Here is a 21,781-nt window from a genome sequence, read left to right as displayed (position 1 = left end):
ATTCATAAACAATCCTTCATTAATCAAAAACAAATGATTTTTTTCTCTAAAGTACAAAAGTATCAATATTTACACACATATGAACCTGAACACTGTAAATCAAGTGTAAGAAATTTACTTAATTTTAACACTCTTATTTTAAGATAAGAAAATAAAACTAGTTTTTTCTCATTATGCAGAACTACAACTGTACCTTATAAAGAAGTGTGAACAGTACAATGTGCAAGGTTTTACAGTGCAAAAGCTTCACGAGACCTTTATAGCTTGGATGCAGTGGTGTTCGTTTCTTGTAGGGAGGCCAGGGGTTTCCGGGGAACTTTCCACTCTGCTTTAAACTGTTTAAAAAAAAAAAAAGAGACTAAAATTAAATGCTTCACTAATCAGAACGAAAACAATAGCTCTATTATAGACAATAGGGAATCAAAATATACAGGTTACTTATGTCTTAGGGTACTGACAGTTTCAAAGCAGTATTATTTATGTTACACAACATTTTTCAAACACATCTCCTTTATGAGCAATGGATTGACAAAGGTCACTCATTACTATTACTGGGAGTCAGTGCCGGTGCAAATCCCCTCTTGAATCATTATGAGAATGGACCTGTACAAATCCGTTGCAATGGCTTCAAGAATGCTTGTTTCAGTCTTCCAAAGATCTTAAAGAACAACAATTTGCAGAAATGTCTTCACCTCAGCAAAATCTGTTTTTCCATGTGGCTATAGTTATAATATATATTAGCATGGACCAAAGTTTTCTAACTTGTGTGTCAAAAGTAAGGCACCTGCCTTTGACTTGCGAAAGTTAGACTACTTTATTTAGAGATACTGAGCATCTGTAATACCCATTATTTCAATACGAATTATCTTCAATGGGAGCTGTGTGCGCTCAGCGCTTCTGAAAAATCAGATTTGACTTTAGGTATCTATATTTGCACATTTTGGCCTTGGTCTCTTCCCTTAGTACCTGATAAAAACCAATGTCATCATGAAACCAAGATACACAATATTTCAAAACTGCACAAATTATATTTGTATATACTGTTTGAGCATCAATTTTTCAGAATATGCTAGTGTATGGCCCAGTTCCTCTCAGCCACTTATTCCTCAGAAAATTATGAGACTTGTTGCTTGAGTCAAACATATACTTATCTATAGACAAGATGATACAACAGGACAATGTTTTTGTATTTAAAAAAACTAGAAAAAGGGAAATGTTAAACTATTTTGTATAGTATTTTTAATACACATGGTATATTTAACACCTTATAAAATTAAATTATTCATTGAGGTATGGAACATCCTCCCTGTATCTTTACATTTTTTCCCAAATCTCTCCTGAAACCATATGTTTTCTCCTTTGCTTAAACCAGAGGTGGGCAAACTATGGCCCACGGGCCATATCTGGCCCGCAGGACTGTCCTGCCCAGCTCTTGAGCTCCTGGCTGGGGAGGATATCCCCTGGCCCCTCCCCTGCTGTCCCTCCTCCCTCGCAGCTCCTGCCACTCTGAGTGGCATGGTAAGGGGGCAGGGAGCAGCAGGGATTGGATAAGCATGGAAGTCCCAGGGAGCCTGTCAGGGACAGGGCTGTGGATAAGGGTCGGGGCAGTTAGGGGACGGGGGGAGTTGGATACGGAGTGAGGTCCTGGGGGAGGTTGTGGCGGGGGGTCCCTGGAGGGGGCGGTCAGGGGACAAGGAGCGCGGGGGTTTGGATGGGTCGGGGTTTCTGAGGGGGGCAGTCAGGGGGCGGGAAGTGGTAGGGGGCAGATAGGGGGGTGGGGGCCAGACTGTTTGGGGAGGCACAGCCTTCCCTACCTGGCCCTCCACACAGTTTGGCAACCCCGATGTGGCCCTCGGGCTAAAAAGTTTGCCCACCCCTGGCTTATACCTTATAATTTCTCTCCCTTTGTTATTGTGTGTCTCTGTCATTGTAGAATGTAATTAGCTGATGGGGTCATGTGACTGAATGAAAAAGCCAGTAGCAACATTCTGTATGCCTGCATCTGGACATCTGAAATCTGGGAAAGCCTCATAGAAAAGCCTTGCAGTTTTCAAGGGCATGGATGAAAATTTCTGCTGAGAGAATTTGAGGCATAGCCACATACTGGTAGTCTTGTGTAGGTGGTGACAGGCATGCCTGCAAGCACAGAAGTAGTGGTGGAGCACAGTTCAGGGTAAAGGACATACAGCTGAATATCAGTGCAAGAGTAGTAACTAAGGGCAAGTACTCGGAGTGGCTAGCCATCCTGTGGCTCCAGCTGCTAAAGTTATACTCTATTTTTAGCATGCTAGGTCAATAAGAGCTGGCGTGAATATGTTTCCTTGAGCTGGGAATCACGCTGCCAACTCCAAGTGTAGACATACAAATGGTTAAAAGGTGAAGAGGACAGGGAGAAAAGGCAGACTGAAAAAAACAGGGAGCCTAGAACAGAATCCTGTCGGATTTCACAAGAGGAACAGTACAGACACAAAGTCCACTAAGGAAGTGGGTGTTACAGGGAAGGGAGGGGCAGGCAGAGCTCTGCCCAATTCTCAACTGGCATACTAGTTCTAATGTGTGTGCAGCTGGATGGCTGTGAATTCAGAAGCCACAAATAGGTCCCTGCAGTCCCCTTGCCCTGCATGTGAGCAGAACTTGGTTGGAGTAGAGAGTCTAATAAAAGAGGAAGAAAGTGGTGTTAGCAAGAGTTGAGGAAGAGGAAAAGGATGGGTGAATTAAAACAGTAATGTAGAGAGCAAAAGTAGGGAGAATGGAACAAAATGAGCAAATGAACAAGTAGATTTCTCGCACCTGGCCTGGGATAGGCTGGAAGGAATGGGCAAGCCCAGATGCTGAATTAAACCAGTTAAAGTAAAGAAGGCTCATATTCTATCTTTCTGAAACTCACCTCCATCAAAACTCATTTGCATAGTAGTTTCTTGGTATATGAAAGTGACCTGCATTTTTTCTTTTCAAATGCAGCAATTCTAAAATTATGTGTTGAATGCAAAAGTTACCCAGCCAACATTTAATACATCAAATTACATTTTTTTTTAAAAAGTGTTAAAAGATGGACTCCACCTACACCAAAACAGAACAAGATTGCTGGCATATATAATTAAAAAGGTCACAGAGGAATTTTTAAATTAAGGGCTGGAGGAAAGACAACAGGTGTGGAGCAACACATAGTTCAGACAGAGACATCTTTTACGGAAGGACTTATTAAAGGGGTTACGCTAAATCCTTATGAAGAGGAGAGGACAGAAGTTGATACATACAGGTAGGAATCAAGAGAAACAGTCAAATGACAAAGAGTCCCATTCAATTACATCTCATGAAGATAGACAACTAAATATTGGCAAATTTAATCAAGTGCTTGTATACAAATGCTAGAAGTCTAAATACTAAAGGCCTGTCTACACATACAGAGCTGCAGAAGTGAAGCTGTACCGATGGAGCTGTAGCACTTAGTTAAGACACTACCTATGCCAACGGGAGATCTCTTCCCATCCCTTCTCAAGAGGCACTAGCTATGTTGATGGGAGAAACCCTCCTATCGACAGAGTGCTGTCTACACCAGGAGTTCAGTCGGTATACCTACGTTGTTGAGGAGCGTGGATTTTCTACACTCCTGAGTGATGTAGTTATGCAGTCGTAAGTCTATAGTGTAGAACAAGCCTAAAATGGCTGAACTTGAGTGGCTGGTATTGATATAATAGGTATCACAGAAACTTTGTGGAATGAAGATAATGAATGGGACATGATCATACCAGGATTCAAAGTATACAAAATGAGTAGCACTATATGTGAAAGAAAGTAAATATAGTAAAAATCTTAAATAAATCAAACTGTACCATAAAATCTCTATGGATAGAAATTCCATGGTTGAATAATAAGAGTATAGCAGCAGGAATATACTACTGACCACCTGACCAGGATGGTGATGGTGATTTTGAAATGCTCAGGGAGATCACAGAGACTACAAAAAACAGAAAACCCAATAATAATGGGCGATTACAACTATCCCCATATTGACTGGAAACATGTCACCTTAGAATGGGATGAAGAGATAAAATTCTGAGACATTAATGACTGCTTCTTGGAGCATCTAGTACTGGAACCCACAAGGGGAGAGGGAATGCCTGATTTAGTCCTAAGTGGCGCAAAGGATCTCACCCAAAAGGTGAATATAGCTGAACTGCTTGGTAATTGGTCATAATGTAATTAAATTTTATATTCTTGTAGGGGGAGAAATACCAAATATACCCACCACAGTAGTTAACTTCAGAAAGGGGAACTACACAAAAAGTAGGAAACTTGTTAAATGAAAATTAAAGTCACAAGAGTGAAATGCTTGCAAGCTGCATGGAAACTTTTTAAACACATCATAACTAAATGTATACCCCAAATTAAAAAAAAAAAAAAAAAAAAAAAAACAGTAAGAGGACCAAAAAACAACAGAGTAAAAAAGGCAGAGATAAAAAGTGACCCTTTAAAAACTGGAAGTCAAATCCAACTGAGGAAGACAGAAAGGAGCATAATCCCCAGCAAGCCAAGTGTAAAAGTATAATTAGGCAGGCCAAAAAAGAATTTGAAGAACAATTAGCAAAAGACACAAAAACTAACAGGAAAATTTTTTAAGTAATTCAGAAGTGGAAAGCCTGCCAAACAATCAGTGGGGACACTGGACAATCGAGGTGCCAAAGGAGTGCTCAAGGAAGACAAAGCCATAGTGGAGAAGCTAAATTAATTCTCTGTATAGGTCTTTACTGCAGAATATGTGAGGAAGATTCCCACATCTAAGCCATTCTGTTTACGTGACATATCTGAGGAACTGTCCCAGACTGAGGTGTCGATAGAGGTGGTTTTGGAACAAACTGATAAATTTTACAGTAATAAGTGACCAGGACCGGAGGGTATTCACTCAGGAGTTCTGAAGAACTTCAAATATGAAATTGCAGAACTACTAACTGTGGTATGTAACCTATTGCTTAAATGAGCCTCTCTACCAAATGACTGAAGGATAGCTAATGTAATGCCAATTTTTTAAAAATGTTCTGGAGGCAATCCTGGCAATTACAAGCCCATAAGCTTAACTTAAGTACCAGGAAAACTAGTTGAAACTACAGTAAAGAACAGAATTATCAGACACATAGATGAACACAATATGTTGGGGAAGAATCAACACAACTTTTTTAAATGGAAATCATGCCTCACCAATCTATTAGAATTGTCTGAGTGTCAACAAGCATGTGGACAAAGGTGATCTAGTCAACATAGTGTACTTGGACTTTCAGAAAACAAGGTCCCACACCAAAGGCTCCTAAGCAAAATAAGCAGTCATGTGATAAGAGGGAAAGTCTTTTCATGGATCAGTAACTGGTTAAAAGATAGGAAACAAAGGGTAGGAATAAATGGACAGTTTTCAGAATGGAGAGAGATACAGAGTGGTATCCCACAGGGATATGCACTGGGGCCCATGCTGTTCAATATATTCATAAATGATCAGGGAAAAGGGATAAAACAGTCAGGTGGCAAAGTATGAAGATGATACAAAATCACTCAAGATTGCAATCTGCTTTGGACTGAACAGAGGCCTTGTCTACACTACTGGGGTAAGTTGACCTAAGTTATGCTCCTCCAGCTACGTGAATAACATAGCTGGAGTCAACGTAGCTTAGGTCGACTTACCACTGTGTCTTACCTTGCTCCTCTCGTTCCAGTGGACTACCAGAGTCGACCAGAGAGCACTCTGCAGTCAATTTAGCGGGTCTAGTGAAGACTTATCTTCACTAGACCCACTAAATTGACCCCCACTGCATCGATCACAGCAGTGTCAATCCCTGGTAAGTATAGACATGGTCTAAGACTGGGATCTCACTAAACGGGGTAATTGGGGAACAAAATGGCAGATGAAATTCAATGTTGATAAATGCGAAGAAATGCACATTGGAAAATATAATCCCAGCTATACATACAAAATGATGGCATCTAAATTAGTTGTTACCACTCAAGGAAGATCTTTGAATCATTGTGGACAGTTCTCTGAAAACATCCACTCAATGTGCAGTCAAAAAAGCCAACAATGTTAGGAACCATTAGGAAAGGGATCAATAATAAGACAGAAAATATCACAATGCCACTATATAAATCCATGGTACACCAACACCTTGAATTCTGCTTGCAGTTCTGGACACCCCATCTTAAAAAAATATATATAAGAATTATAAAAAGTACAGAGAAGGGCAACAAAAATGATTACGGATCTGGAACAGCTTTCATAAGAGGAGATATTAAAAAGACTGGCACTGTTCATCTTGGAAAATGGATAACTAAGGAGGGATCTGACAGAAGTGTATAAAATCATGAATGGCGTGGAGAAAGTCAATAAAGAAGTGTGATTTACTCCTTCCCATAACACAAGAACCAGGGGTCACTAATGATATTAATAGGCAGCAGATTTAAAACAAACAAAAGGAAGTATTTCTTTACACAACACACAGCCAATCTGTGGCACTTGTTACCAGGGGATGTTGTAAAGGCCAAAAGTATAACTGGGTTCAAAAAAGAATTAGATAAATTCACAGAGGATAGATTCACTAATGGTTAATTAGCCAAAATGGTCAGGGATGCAACCCTATGCTCTGAGTGTCCCTAAACCTCTGTCAGAAGTTGGGACAGGACAGGGGATTCATCAGATGCTCTTTCACCTACATCCAGTGCATACACAGGTATATGTATGTCTAGTGGTGCAAAGATGCATACATAGAGCAAATCCAAAATGAAGGCCAGGACTTTTAATCTACTGGTTTCAAAAAGTCTTCTGCAGTTTGTTCCACAAGTCTGACACATTCCCACCACCAGTTAACAAAAAGAAAGGTCATATTTTCACATCTATGATGTAACCAGAGGGCTGTGTATCAGAACTATGAATAAGGCAACACACACACACACACACACACACTCTCTCTCAGGGTTCTGATGCTTCAGTCTCTTGATTACTATTACCCCTTACTCAGCATTACATTGTAGCTGAGTTCTATGTTCTGCTTCCTCTCATTCCTAAAAGTTATTTGCATTGATGTAAGATCTTCTACCCAAAGGCCTCGAAATACTTCATTAACAATGGATTACACCTTGCAATCCCCTGTGTTATGTCCATTTATCATTATTAATATTTTTATTGTGATTGGGCCCATCGATCCCAGTTAGGATAAGCACCCTTTTGTGCTAAGCACTGTACAGACAGATATGAAGATGCAGTCTTTACCCTGAAGATCTCATGTATCTAAGCAGAAAAGACAAACAAACAGTGATAAAGACAACATGTAAGAAAAGATCAAAAAGGTATATAATCTTGTTGGTTCCTTTTAATTTGCTTTGTGCTTCCCCTGCACACCAAACCATCCCATTTGTCATGTTCCTCTGTACCAGATATGGACTGGCTACAGACCTTGCTTATACACACCAGATGTGTTCAGCATAAGCTCCTTTAATGCTCTGCCAGGTATGGCCGGGGTTCGTTTAAATAAGGTATTTTACAGACTGTGCCTACCATTTACACTTACACTATCGCCCTGTCTTTGAAGTTCAGTACATATCAGTCTGTTAAGAGTCTCTGAATCATACTGGTTTCCTAATTAAACAACATAAACACATAAACATCTGGCTGTCCACTAGTTGCAACCACTGACTGTGGTCAGTTTGGAATACTTTAGTCTTCTTCATGAGTATAGTTTGTGGGGACCAGAGGAGGTTTTGCCCCCCAAACTGCAAGCCTCGATCAGGTGTGGAACCTGGGGTTAAGTTGATTTGAGGGAGGATGGTAGATTAAAATCATAAGAATCCAGACACTGTCTCTCAATGTATAATTATTTGTTGAAAGTCAAATTTGGGGCCTAAAAATATTGATAATGTCCTTTTAACGACATAATGACATAGCATGCCAAAGAATACCCATAAAATAAAGACCCTGTACGATATGCAGTATTCTGTTCTTATACTACTGAGTATGATCAACTTACAATGCTGTATATCTGTCCATTGCAGACTGCACATCTCTACGGTAAACTGTACGAAGAATTACCATGACTGGGTCAAATTCTTTATCCCAGATATCAGCTGTTTAAAAAAAAAAAAAAAAAAAAGCAAGCATAAATTAACATTAACTTCTAAACACTATAAATTATTCTAGATTATTTTGTTAATTAGATTACAGGAGGCACATGTATTTTATGTAATTTTTAATTTTCTAAATTGTCTTCAGCAGCAGACAATGTAGCTTAGTTTCTTACTTTTTCATATATCAGTGCATATCTTCACAATTAAAGATATTTTCTCTCAGTTACACAATAAAAGTTAAAAAGTAAGAACTTTTCAGGCAATAGATAGCTTTTACTAAGCAGCTTGACTTCAATACCTTGTAGAATTTCATTTATTTTTGTATAATACCTTACATTATACAAAAAAACTTGTATGATGCCTCTAAAATGACAACTGACTATAAAAGAAAAACTGGATTTATAAAGCATCATTCAAAAATTATTTCAAAGCCCTGAATAACAGCAGTGTTTCCTTAGTTGCAGTTCACATCCCCACTTTTTCATATTCATGATATTTTGTTTTATTTTGAACTCTTTTAGGATAAGACCGAATTTGGTAAATATAGCCAGTCATGGAAATAAGAGATAATGAACATGAGGTAGTTAATGGTTGGATGACATTTAGGGGTTGTCTACACCAGGGAGAGGGGCAAATGGAGGGGTGTTAAACTGGATTAAGTCAAAATAATCCAGTTTTAAAATACTTGTGTATGCACAACACAATTTATTGTAGTACACTGACCCTGTATTTATGGCAAACTCTGGAGTCCTCTTTCAAAGTGAACTAACTTTGCTGGAAATCAAGTTAGTACAGTCCATTGTTCATGTGCATGCAATGCTGTTGCAAACTACTTTGGCACTCTTCCAACAGCTACCCCACACTGCTTTGCAGGTTAATGTTACTGACCTGTTTACCTGTGTGTCCTCCCCTGCTCTGGGGTCAAGTTAACCAGATGTCCCCCCATTTATCAACTGGCACACAGCCAGAATTTGTCCTTTTGCTCATGGATTCCATTTTCTCACCATAGCTACGATAATACTCCAGAAGATCCACAGCATGCCTCAAGCAGCTGCTTGAAGCTGCACCAAAACCCTGGATCTTTTCACCATCTGGGGAGAAGCGCTGGGGCAGGAAGTTCTTGTGACAGCCACCGGAATAAAGACCTATTTTTGCAGACACTGCTAGACAGATGTCTGTAAGGAGCCAAGACCAAATGCCAAACAGTACTAGATAAAGAACAAGCAGCTCAGGAGGACCTACATTAAAACAAGGGATGACAGGAAAAAAATCTGGCCAGGGACATGTAACCTGTCAACTTCTTGAGATACTGGATAGAATTTTACATAACTATACAATCCAGAAACTTGTGGAGCCTGCTGCCCACTCACCCCTCCACTCCCTCAAGGATGATCAGAAAGACCAGCAAAATTCATTGGATGATGAACATGAGGAGACCCATGAAGAGATCACCCCCAGAAAGCCAGGATCTGTTCAAGACTCAGGATCCTGATACAGAAGATAGGAGAGCCAGATTCCTGACATGCAGCAACCAACTTCGATTCCCAGGCAGCAATGCAGACCAGGACTGACGAGGCTGATCCTATCGGAGTGTAAGTCTATTAATAATTTTTTAGTAATTTAGTATTAAAGTTTTAATTCATTATTATTATTGTTGTTATTATACAGCCTTGATAGCCTGTGTTCTGGTGCCCCATGGCCACAGCCAGTGTAGGCAGATGTGAGCTAGAAGCCTTTCTGAGTCCAAGATCTCCACCTCCCTCCCTCAGCCCATGCTGTCTGTTTGTTGCCCCACATACCTTTCCAAGAGAGTAGCTACTCTGGCTGGGCAACTCGCCTCCTTCTCATACTAAAGCCCCAACTACTGACCGTTTTCAGGCCCACACTATGGAAGGGATGCGTCCATGTATCTATTTTCTTTTCCCCTTCCCTCAGCTGTCCTGCCTGGAGAACACCCACTCCACACACCCCAAATCCAGTTTGCCACCACAAAACGGCAGCTGGCAGCATGGCGAAGCCACAATCTCTATCCACCCTCCCTCCTGCAGTAGATTCAAATAAGGAAAACATCATTTTGTGTGAAATGCGAAAGTTTATTGAGACAGCGATTACAGGAAAAGAAGTTTGGTTAGTGTTCTGACTTTACACAAGATAGACATCGACACTGCATGCCCATACGGCCACAAAGGGTACAACCCCCTGCTGACGTACAAATGTCCTGTAACACCATTCTCAGTGATAACAGTGAATCTTCACATAATCAGAGTAGAAAGCTAGCTATTTTTCACAGCACTTTCAACAATTCTGCAGGGGAGATAAAGCAAAATCTAAGGCTCAGAGATAGTTGTTCAGCAATTATAAAGAATAGCTGCATGGCCCTCTCCCCAGGGTAGTTTGCAACTCCCCTCCTCACCTACAGCACTTCTGGGGGAGAATCATCTTGGTGAATAACTTCACAGTGTATCTTGCTGGTCTGCCCTTTGCCTTTTTCAGTAAGGCCATTCTCTGCCTCCTAGTCACCCATCTCAGTGAAATGTCATCCAAAGTCAGGACAGACTAACGGGGATGTAGAGGGGATTACTATAGAGGTTCCCCCTGTTAACTCGTCCTATACCATGTAAGCACCTCCAAGACACAGCAATACTACAAAGGCAGATCAGGATCATAATTCCCAACAGCATCTCCATATCCAGAATATATTCCCAAACACACACTCACATACTCTCCCTCAGCCTCCAAGGCACAACTGCAAAGCCAAACAGTATATACCGCACAGACAAAAATCCCAACGCACTCATCACTTACTGTCTCCAAGATTCCCTCCCGCCTGGAAAGAATCTCAGAGATGGTAAAACCAAAAATACGTGTGAAAAAATTGCTATCACATTCTCCCTAGAACATGAACCATAACCACTTGTTAGGAACAAATACCTGCACAGCTATGGCACCCTGCACTGGCCAGACCATTAAGGACAGGGATTTTATCAATGGCGGAGGGCTGGCAAACCTGAGCGAGAGAAAACGGAAAACTTGTGATGAAATTTTCATGGACATCATTTCAGAATCCATGCCCCCCACCCTCCACCAAAAAAATCCCACCCACACATCACCACACCACACCAGGAGAAATCCAGAGAGGTGGAGGCAGAGAGCTGTGTCTGATGATGGGAAGAGAATCCAACAAGATGATTTCCAGGGAGATTGTTGCAGTGGCAAAGGACTGCATGGCAGTTGCCAGGGAAAGCAATGTCGTGGCCAAAGACAGTATCGAAAAAAGACAGTGAGAGGCAGACGCAACACCTGGAGGCAATTCAAAGCTAAGATGCCCTGTTGCAATTCATGCTACTACTAAAGCAGCAGGCAATGCAGTACTGCAAACCAACACCCAGCCGTGTTATACAGACCCTACAACAGGGGTTCTCAAGCTTTTTCTTTCTGAAGGCCCCCCGCAGTGTGCTATAAAAACTCCACGGCCCAGCTGTGTCATAACTGGTTTTCTGCATATAAAAGCCAGGCCAGCATAAGGGGGTAGCAAGGGCCTCATGCCACGCAAGGCATCGCGAAGCTAAGTTGCTCAGACTTTGGCTTTAGCCCCGGGTGGTGGGGTTTGGGGCCCCAGGCTACAGTCCAGCGTGGTGGGCATTTGGCTTTCTGCCCTGTGTCCTAGAGAGTCTAATGCTGGTCATGCTTGGTGGATTTCCTGAAACCTGCTCATGGGCCCCCCAGGCAGCCACAGACACCTGGCTGAGAACCACGGCCCTACAACACAGGCCTCTGGGAACAACAGCTCCTCCTCCCCACTGTCCACCTGCAGCACTGCTGCCAGAAGCCATTCCCCTCGCAGACCCCAGCTCAGGGCACTGAGAACAGTGGCACCTGGGACCCCAGCTCCTTTGAGCCCTCTGAGGCCCCCAGTAATTTTGAGCTTCAGCGCTCAACACAAGAGGTGCAACAAACTAGAAGAGGCAGCGCCAAGACGTACACTTGCCTGTGATTCTAAGCTTCTTGAGCGTCGAGCTGACTCCTGACGCCTGCACTTCTCTGCTTTGTTTCATTGCTCTTTTAATGAGACGACCTTTTGTGTTTAATACAGTGTTTCATAATCAAAAAAAGCCATTTCATTTTCATTTCAGTTGAAGGTTCATTTCTGTTTGTTCCTAACAGATTGTTTAACCATTAAAACCTTTAAAATGTCATTGTCGACAGTTCATTTTTCACAGAAAATAATTAACTTTGTACTAATTCGTAAGGCTTTACAAACACATGGAGGCAAAGACACAAGGTACAAGACAGACTGCCACAGCATTGCACTTCCACTGCCCATAAAAAAACCCCCACTAAGCTGCACAAAAAACTTCCAGCCCTTACCCCCTCCACTGGTTAACAGCTGGACGCACAGCGGCACAATTTCAGGCCGGAAGACTCAAATTAAGCGCAGTACACATTCCTGATGATATTGCCCCAGCTCTTTACATTTTGTATTAGGCACCTTGCTGACGGCTCAACTACTGAGGAAGTCTCTGCACCTTAGCTTCCCACCCATCGCTAAGGCACCTTGGCTTCCCACCCATCGCTAAGGCTCCTTGGCTTCCCACCCATCGCTAAGGCTCCTTGGCTTCCCACCCATCGCTAAGGCTCCTTGGCTTCCCACCCATCGCTAAGGCTCTCTCCTTTACTCTCACAAATATTGTGCAAAATACAACACACTGCTATAATCTTTGGGACTTTTTTCCTGCTGCTTCCAGCCTGTTCCACAAACAAACAGTGCCTTCCCCCCTACAAACAGCCAAATGCACACTCCAATTCCATTCTGCAACTACTGAGGCAGCAGTTAAACAGTTCCTTCCCTCTATCCAATTAGCCTGTGAATGGCTTCATTGACCAGGGAAGCAGAGAATAAGTTGGGTCTCTCAAGATAACCAGAGCAATGTCCACCCCATTAATGTCCATAGCATGCCCACCGACAAGTCCATTGAAGTAAACAGAGCTGAGTTCCAAAAGATCCTAGCTTTATGGACCCTTCCAGACCACCCAGCATTTCTGTCCATAAGTTTGCTATGGTGGTGACAAGCCCTTGGAGCACAATGGAGAAATACCCCTTTCTGTTTATGAATTCCAAGTCCTGGTTGGGAGGAAGCGGACAAATAATAAGCATGTGGCTCCCATCAACTGTCCCAATCAGCTTGGGAATTCCATGTGTGCAAAGCCATCAATAACCATTGCAACAGTATTTTTTCCATGGCATCACACACCAGCACGACAGTGGTTGATCTCTCCTTGCCAAATTGGTTTGCTACAGACTGGAAGCATTCAGTGGTGGTCACCTTACAGATGGCAATTGTTTTCCACTTGCACATGGATATGGGCACAGCACATTGCTAGGCTGCCGCAATAGTTCTGGAGTTAGCTCAGTACACATACCCAGAAAGGTTGCCTTCACCATCCTGAAATTCTCTCACCGCTGCTGGTCATCTCAGGTCTGCAGAACAATCCTTCCCGACCAATCCATACTAGTTTCCAAAGCCCAGAAATGGCGCGGCATGCTGTGAAGCTGCTCAAGGAACCAGTCCTCTATCATCAGTTGCCTTTTGTCATCGTCTTCTTCATCCGTGTTCTGGTTCCACCACCACTGAAGCCCCTCTGACTGTCCTGCTACTGGAGGAGCTGCTGCCGCCATATCACCTGTTTGATGACGCAGCAGGCAAAGTTCCACGCCGAATTCATGCCGCTTTGAATACCGAAATATATCACAAGCAGCCTCTACATATTCAAGTTTGCCAGCATAGCAGCGCGGAGCATTGTTGGATCCATGCTGGCCAACAGCAATTCAAACATGGTGCTAGCCCACCCTTAAAGGAAGTACGTGGGGAGACAGATGAATCACCGAATTTTTTTCTTTTAACAATTTGAATTAGCCTGACTTCTGCTATGCATCCCACAATGCACAGTGAGAAAAACCCCAGAATTTCACATTGTTGAGCAGCAAAGCGAAGTAACATGGGATATCCTCTGGGAATGTTACATCCGCCATTCACAGCAAACTGTTGACGTGTGTACACAACAATGCACTTTGACATAAGACACACCGTCCCATGTGCATGCAATTACTGTGACTTGCATACTGCCAAAAGCTCTGGTTAAACACCTCGTGTAGACAAGCCCTTAGTTACAAAGTACTGTGATTTTAAATTTATAAATTGTGCATATAGTTCTTAATTCAATCTAGCCAACAATTCAGTTTCTTTTCATATGTTTGTGATCAATCATTTTGAAATTGGACTTACTTTTATAACAAACATCTACAGCTTTCACCTTATTTCTGGAAAAGGTTAGCATTCCTCCTCTTCTTTGAGATCATCAACTTCTGCTGCATTAAGTCCAATTTAGTCTGCAAGCTCCTCAGAACAGGAAAGGAGAGGTTACTTACTTTGTACAGTAACTTGAGTTCTTTGAGATGTGTGAACCTATGGGCACTCCAAGTCAGGATACACATGCCCTTGACTGGATATTTTTGTCAACAGTATCCACGGATCTGCATCTGTGCCCTAGACAAACTCATCCCCAAATGAGGATATACAGAGAGGATAAACCACCACTCCAGTTTTTTCTCAACCACAAAAGTCCCAAGAGAGAGACTCCCAGGCAGAGAGGAAGGGGGGCAGGCCGCAGAGCACCCAGAGGAACACACATCTAAAAAAACTCAACTTACTGTACAAGATAAGTAACCTCTCCTCCTCCTCTGAGAAGCGTCCCATGGGCGCTACAAGTCAGGAGACTCCCTTCATCATGGAGGAGGGTGCCAAAGAAGTGGAGTTAGTGCGGACAATGTCACCAAAAACCATATCAGCCCTGGAAACAGCCACAAGAGCATAATGCCACTAAAATGCACATGGTGAAGACCAGGTGGCCACCCTGCAGATGTCTGAGATGAAGGTCAAGAGTCCAGGGGAAGCCCAGAAGAGCATAGTCCTGTTGAGGTAAAAGGCAAGAGCTCTTTTAATGCTCAGTGTATGGAGGCTCACTTCTTCTCTTGAAGAGTGAGGCTTGGTGTAAAATACCAGGAGATGAATCTCTTAACCTGGAATTCAGAAGAAGGAAGCAAGGGTGTGGATGCAGAGACACCTTATAGTGGTAGAACACTATGTATAGTGGCTCCACCATCAACAGTCCAAGCTCCCCAATCATCCTGGCTGAAGGAACAAGGTCTTAAAGGGACAAATGAAGGAGGGTACAACTCCCCATACGTTTAAATGGGGGTATCCCTCAGAGAACTAAGGTGAGGTCCCATGGTGGAGTTGGTTCCTTGGGTAGGAGGAAAGAGATTGAATAAGGCCTTTAATAAATTTTGTAGTGGTGGGATGAGCAAAGACTAAGAATCCTTCTATAGGAGGGTGAAAAGCTGCGATGGCAGCGAGATGAACTTTGACGGAGCTCAGTGATAAGCATGTGGTCTTTAAATTCAGCAGGTAAGCAAGGATGTGAGCCAAAGAGAATTTGACAGGACGTAAAGCTTCATGGTTGTACCAAGCCTGGAATTGTTTCTACTTCTGCAGGTAAGTTTCCCTTGTTGTGGACTTTCTGCTATTAAAGTAGCACCCTTTGAATATCTGGAGAGCAGACTTGTTCTATACCAGAGAGCCACAAAGAAGCCAGGCCTTGAGGTGACTGGGGTGGGGTGACCAAACCCTGGGTGAGTCAGGCTCAGAGGAAGGTGGCGAGGAGGCTGAATGGACATGCGGGTCAGCTCTAGGAATCACACCTGTCTCAACTATCATGGTGCTAGGAGGATGGCCATTAATTTCTCGTCTCAATTTATTTAGGAACTTGAGAAGTAGAGGTATTGGTGGATAAGTGTACATCAGAACTCAAGGCCACCTAACAACCAAGTCATCTCCCTTTAAGTTGTAGCTGTGCCCTCCCCTTGAGCAGGATCGTCTGCACTTTGCATGGGGTGAAGTAGCAAAGAGAGATCTACCTGTGGATAGCTCCAGCTAAGAGACCTCTTGGAACACCTCATTGTTCAGATCCCACTCATGGTTGATGCTAAAATGTCTGCTGAGTCCACCACTGTGTTCTGTAGTCCTAGTAGATAACCGCTGAGATCTATATGTGGTGTGATATGCACCAGTTCCACAGTTTTATGGATTCAGTGCTTAAGGACCGGGATCTTGCTGCTCCCTTCTGACTGATGTAATACATCACTGCTCTGTTGTCCAGCATTATCCTGACTGGGTGAACCTTGATGTGTTGTACAAACTGTTGGCAAATTTAACGGACATTAAATTTGAGCTCTAATATGTTGATATGGAGGATCACCTCCTAAGGGGTCCATTTGCCCTGAGCTGTGAAGCTTTGGAAGTGGAGACCCCAACCTATGAGGGAAGCATCTGTGGTGATAATCCTCATGAGAGGAGGCTGTACACATGGAACTCTGATGCACACCTTTTGTGGGTCCTTCCACCAGTTCAGACAATCAAGGACCTTCCGAGGTACAGACAGCAGCTTGTAGAGACTGTCTGTTGGGGGTGTACACAGTTCTCAATCATGCTTGAAGACTCCGAAAGTGCTAAGGGAGTCACGAATATACGGCTGTCATGTGGCCCAGAAGTTGCAGGCAAGCCCTTGCAGTGATTTGTGGACTCTGTTGGATTGCTGAAACAAGGTTGGACATTGTGGTGAATCAGTCCCTGGGTAAGTACACTCTGGTGGAAGAGGAGTCCAGAGTGGCCCCAATTAAATCTGTATGTTGTGTGGGTGTTAGGGTAGACTTCTCCATTCTGAAGTAGAAATGTAGAGAATGAAACAGAGACAGGGCCTTGCTGGTTGCTGTCTGTACTTTGAGAAGTGAGCAGCCCTTCAGGAGCCAATCATCCAGGTAAGGAAAGATGATATGCCCATCTAGTAAAGATAAGCTGCTGTGGCTGACAGAACTTTGATAAAGATCCTTGGGGCAGTGGAGAGACCAAGGGTAGGACACAATACTGGGAGTGATCTCTGTCTACCACAAAACATAGAAATAATTTCTGCACAGTAAGAATAGCAACATGAAAATAAGCATCCTTAAGGTCGAGGGAAATGAATGAATCTCCCAGATCCAGTGAGGGAATTATTGTTGCTAGGGTCACCATTTTGAATCGCTGGGAGCAGATGAAGGTGTTTAAAGTCCTGACATCGAGCATTGGTCTCCACCCCCCATTTTTCTTTAAGACGAGGAAGTACCAAGAACAGAACCCTTCCTGAGAAAGTCTGGTGGGACAGGTTTGATTGCCCCAGACCTTGGCAGGATCGTATCTCCTGCTTTAAAAGGTCTTTCTGAGAGGGGTTCCCGAAGACAGACTTACAACAAAAGGATGGACGGAACAGCTTGTAGAAATCTCCTCCAGAATCCAGCTGTCTAATGTGATGAGCTCCCAATAAGGTAAGAAATGAAAGAGATGCTCTCCATAAGAGTGGAAGGGGAACAGGTGCAATGCAGGATCTAGAGTGGGAGTTAGTTTGTGACCCTCAACCAATGGGTCAAATGGATGTTTTGAAGATGTCCCTGGTTGAATGGTCGCTGAAGAGGAAGGCCCTTTCTTAGGGAATCTGGTCTTCTATGTGGGGAGCTTCAGCCAATTTCATGGGCTAACAGTTGACTGGGAGAGATTGTTGAGCTGTCTGCAACCTGCTGTATTTTTTTTTCTTTTTCTTTTTCTTTTTTTTTTGCAGGTGTATAGATGCCCTGAGCTTGTAGCATTACCTGATGGTCTTTGAGAGAATGCAGAGACCTCTCGAAGGCATCACTAAACAACTTTGCGCCTTCAAAAGGAAGGTCTTCAACCATATTTTGTACCTCGTGTGGGAGGCCAAAAGACTGCAGCCAGGAAGCTCAGAGCATGATTACTGCCGTAGCCATGGAACACACAGCTGTGTCAATGGTATTGAGTGAGGCCCGGAGAGATGCCTTGGAAACTGTCTGATCCTCTATCATGAGGGCCTGAAATTGTTGTCTCTGCTCCTGAGAAAGGTGTTCAATAGAGAAGAAAATTTTGAATAGACTGTGAAGTCATACTTTGACATCAGGGCTTGATAGCTCGCTATTCTATGCTGTAAGGAGGCCAAGAAGTAGGTTGTACAGCCCAAAAAGTCCAGTTGTTTTAGGTCCATACCAGAGGGTGTTGAACAGAACCAATGTTGCCAATTCTGTTCACTGGCGCCACCTGCGAGTTGGGAATCAGACAGGAGGTACCCTAAGTCTCTGGGAGGGATGTACTACTTTTTGTTGGCTTGTTTACATGTTGGTGGGACAGTGGTTGGAGCTCGCCACACTGCGTGTTGCAGTAAGCAAAGCTTCACTGATGGGCAAGGCAAACTTGCCCTGAGGAGATGAAGGAAGGATATCCAACATGAAATGTTGGGATTCCTGAATCTCATCTAATGGGACTTTTAAGTTGTCTGCCACCTTTTCTAGGAGTTCTTGAAAGGCCTTGAAGTCACTGGGGTAAGATGGTGGGGGAGGCATGATAGCCTCATCTAGAGATGAGGAGGATTTGTGGGAAGGTGGTGTTTCTTCCTCTTCCACTGGTGCCCTCTCTGGAGGGATCTGGGGGCATCAGTTTATGTTCCTAATAGGACCTCTTTTGTGATGGCACAATGTAGAAAGTCACCATAATTAACCCACAGATTCCAATAAGCCTAATCTCTCAGAAGACCAAAACAAAGAGGCTGACTCAGAAAAGTCTCCGTTATTATGAAAAATATTTTTTAAAAGGATACCTCCAGGTATTAATTCTCCAGTGTTTTCCTACGAAAAGTTACAGATTTCCTATTCAACATTTGGTAGATGAAAAATAGATGCTTTAGGTATTTAAGTCATATTAAAGAGATTTCAGATTTTTAATGGCTGTGGATATACCTGAGCTTATTTTACAGACTAGTCATTTACATGCTAGCAGGCAGGAAGAAAGATAATTGAAAACAAAAACTCATTTTGCCATGGAATCAGAGTAGAAAGCACAGTATTTTGAACATCAACTTTACATAAGTTTCTATACACATGTTTTGTTTTAAAATAAACTCTCTTCCCAAATGGAGTCCAGAGATTTCAAGTTTCAGAGTAGCAGCCGTGATAGTCTGTATCCACACAAAGAAAAGGAGTACTTGTGGCACCTTAGAGACTAACACATTTATTTGAGCATAAGCTTTTGTGAGCTACCGCACACTTCATTGGATTCGGATGCAGTGAGCTGTAGCTCACGAAAGCTTATGCTCAAATAAATTGGTTAGTCTCTAAGGTGCCACAAGTACTCTTTTTCTTTTTGCAGAGATTTCAAATCACACGCAGGCTGCACTAACACCCTGAGAAATGTGCCCCTTCTCAGTCTGGTATTCTCAGACCAGACCACTGTGTCAGAGGGCAGGTAGGTTACAGTGTGCAGAACAGGCTATATAAGGAATCTTCAATGTGTGTTCTCGAACAAAGCAAATCAGGAAAGGTGGACAGATCTAAGGCACACCATTTCCAAGGAAGAGAAATTCTTAGACAATCTGGCAATAAAATTAAGCTAAGTTACAAACAAAACTACATTCATTCTTTTTTTAAAAAAATATATATTTTGAAAATTCCTAAAATTAGTGTTCAAAATCCAGTGCTTTGCCTATTTAGATGTGCAGAATAAACTTCTACCTGTTCCAAATTCCCTTGATAATTAATAAGTCCTGCCTTCAAAAATATATTTGTGTTTTTGGACACAAGTTTAGTTATTTATGAACTAGAAAAATACTGTAGCTTTTATTCTAGCTTTAAATATGAATACATCACTGAGAACAGTGCTATCAGTGCATCAGTACAGACCACAACGAACAGGTGAGAATTCAGTTTGCTTCTCTGAAGTCTTCATTTGCTGTTCTACTTAATTTTCAAATGAAGAGAGTGCTCTTACATAGCTCGTTTATCAGTAGCCCTCAAAGCACTTTACAAAGGAGGTGTCTGTCATGTCTCCATTTTACAGATAGGGAAACTGAGGCATAGAAATCAGAAGATTTCCCCAAGCTCACCCAGCAGGCCTGTGGCAGAACTGGGAATAGAATCCAAGACTCCTAAGTCCGAGTCCAGAGTTGCAGATCTCACTTGCATCTGTTAGTCATTTTCAGTTAGCATTACAGTAGAACCTCTGTACGTTATCCTAGTCACTACTGCAATCACTGCAGATTGTTTACAGGCAAATTTGGAAATGCCAATAAACAAATATGGAAGGATAATATATCATGTACATCACAGTTGTAAAAATAAATGATCAATCTTATAATATACTTTACAGTACTGCAGCCAATATACCATATAATAAATTTGTCAAAGTAACAAAATCTACCTAGGATATGTGGCTATTAAATCTTCTCTGAGGAGACACCAACATTTTTTGGTGTCTGACTCGAAGTATGCTAATCACTAACTGCAATTTAGCAAGATTCTTCTGTTTTTGATTTTAGCATTGGCTTGTGATGACACAAGACTAAGACCACGAATCTGTCACTGAGGTAACTGATTCTGTGATTTTACGAGCCCCTTGTGACTTCTTGAAAATTTCAATAATTCAGCCCTGGCCGGTGGGGCTCAGGTTCCAGCTTCACCCCGGCCAGCGGGGCTCAGTCTCCTCAATCAATCCATGCTTCATTGTTTATTGCCCACGTCCTGTCCGTGACTTTTGATAAAAATACCCGTGACAAAATCACAGCCTTACACATGGCTAATGCTTGCCTCATTGGGGCTTATGTTTGGACAACGGGTAAAAACTCATTTTACATCCAAACTCATTTTATGTCCATCAGTACTTACTATGCAAGAAAATGATTAAAAAGTCAAAACAAACAGAAGGGATAAATAATTTATTTTTACCATGAAAAGCATCTTCCATCTATGTAACTTGCTTATAAAAAAATGTGAATTATTATACCTTTGGGTGTATACATTCCTTGTTGCATAGAACCTCCAGGTTCAAAAACGGGAGCTTTAAAATCAGCAACTGCTGACAACATTGATTCAAAGCTTAAACTTCCTGGAACAATGCCACTTTTGGGATTGGGGTTTTCTGGAATGTGATCTTTATGTTAAGAAAAACAATTGTTATCAAGGACTATTTAACAGCAGAAACATAGCACATCACTATTTTCTTTTGTCTTATATTTTAAGAGCTTCATTTAAGATGCTAAACTTTTGCAATGTTTTAATTTCACCACAAGAGGTCTGTGTACTACAGCAGTTCCAGTGTAATCAAATTTGTATTGTACCATATCAACACTTTTGGGGCATAAATTTTAATTCTGTACACTACTTGCATTATTGCTCAAGTTGCTATGGTCTTATTCAGGGATTATATACTAAATGCACATGTTCTTGAACATGCTGTTAAACTTGTGCAGCTACCAATAAGGTGTGCTGGGGAGGATTGTTTAAACTTTCCAAAAATCTCTTCTCTCAATTAGCAATCTTTCTGTATAGAAACACTCTCATCCTCAGAAAGTAAGTCTGGAAAGTGAAAATGTCAAGCAAGCTCACTGACTGGCGATTACACATACATACGCACTCACATGCACACTTTCTGTTATTAAAAAAAGTACATGCTTGTATCCATGTGACAAATAATGATCACTTTATCCTTAGTACTATTAGTAACATATATTATTTTGAGTTAGAGTTAAGCAC

At 42.2% G+C, this 21,781-nt stretch overlaps 1 protein-coding gene across 3 annotated transcripts in view; it reads right to left on the bottom strand.

The window, feature by feature from the left end:
• UBR3 (ubiquitin protein ligase E3 component n-recognin 3) overlaps positions 1-21,781 on the bottom strand; it is a 209,644-nt gene that overhangs the window by 115,817 nt on the left and 72,046 nt on the right. For all 3 annotated transcript variants that reach the window (XM_074967530.1, XM_074967531.1, XM_074967532.1), the window contains 3 exons: positions 21,033-21,175; positions 8,004-8,100; positions 194-335 (listed from right to left, as the gene is read on the bottom strand). In XM_074967530.1, coding sequence (XP_074823631.1) covers positions 194-335; positions 8,004-8,100; positions 21,033-21,175 — 382 coding nt within the window. The remainder of the gene's footprint in view (positions 1-193; positions 336-8,003; positions 8,101-21,032; positions 21,176-21,781) is intronic.

This window comes from Natator depressus, chromosome 11 (assembly GCF_965152275.1).
Source record: "Natator depressus isolate rNatDep1 chromosome 11, rNatDep2.hap1, whole genome shotgun sequence".
NCBI classification, from domain to species: Eukaryota; Metazoa; Chordata; order Testudines; family Cheloniidae; genus Natator; species Natator depressus.
The sequence above is the reverse complement of the archived record's forward strand: the minus strand, read 5'-3'. Positions and strand labels throughout refer to the sequence as shown.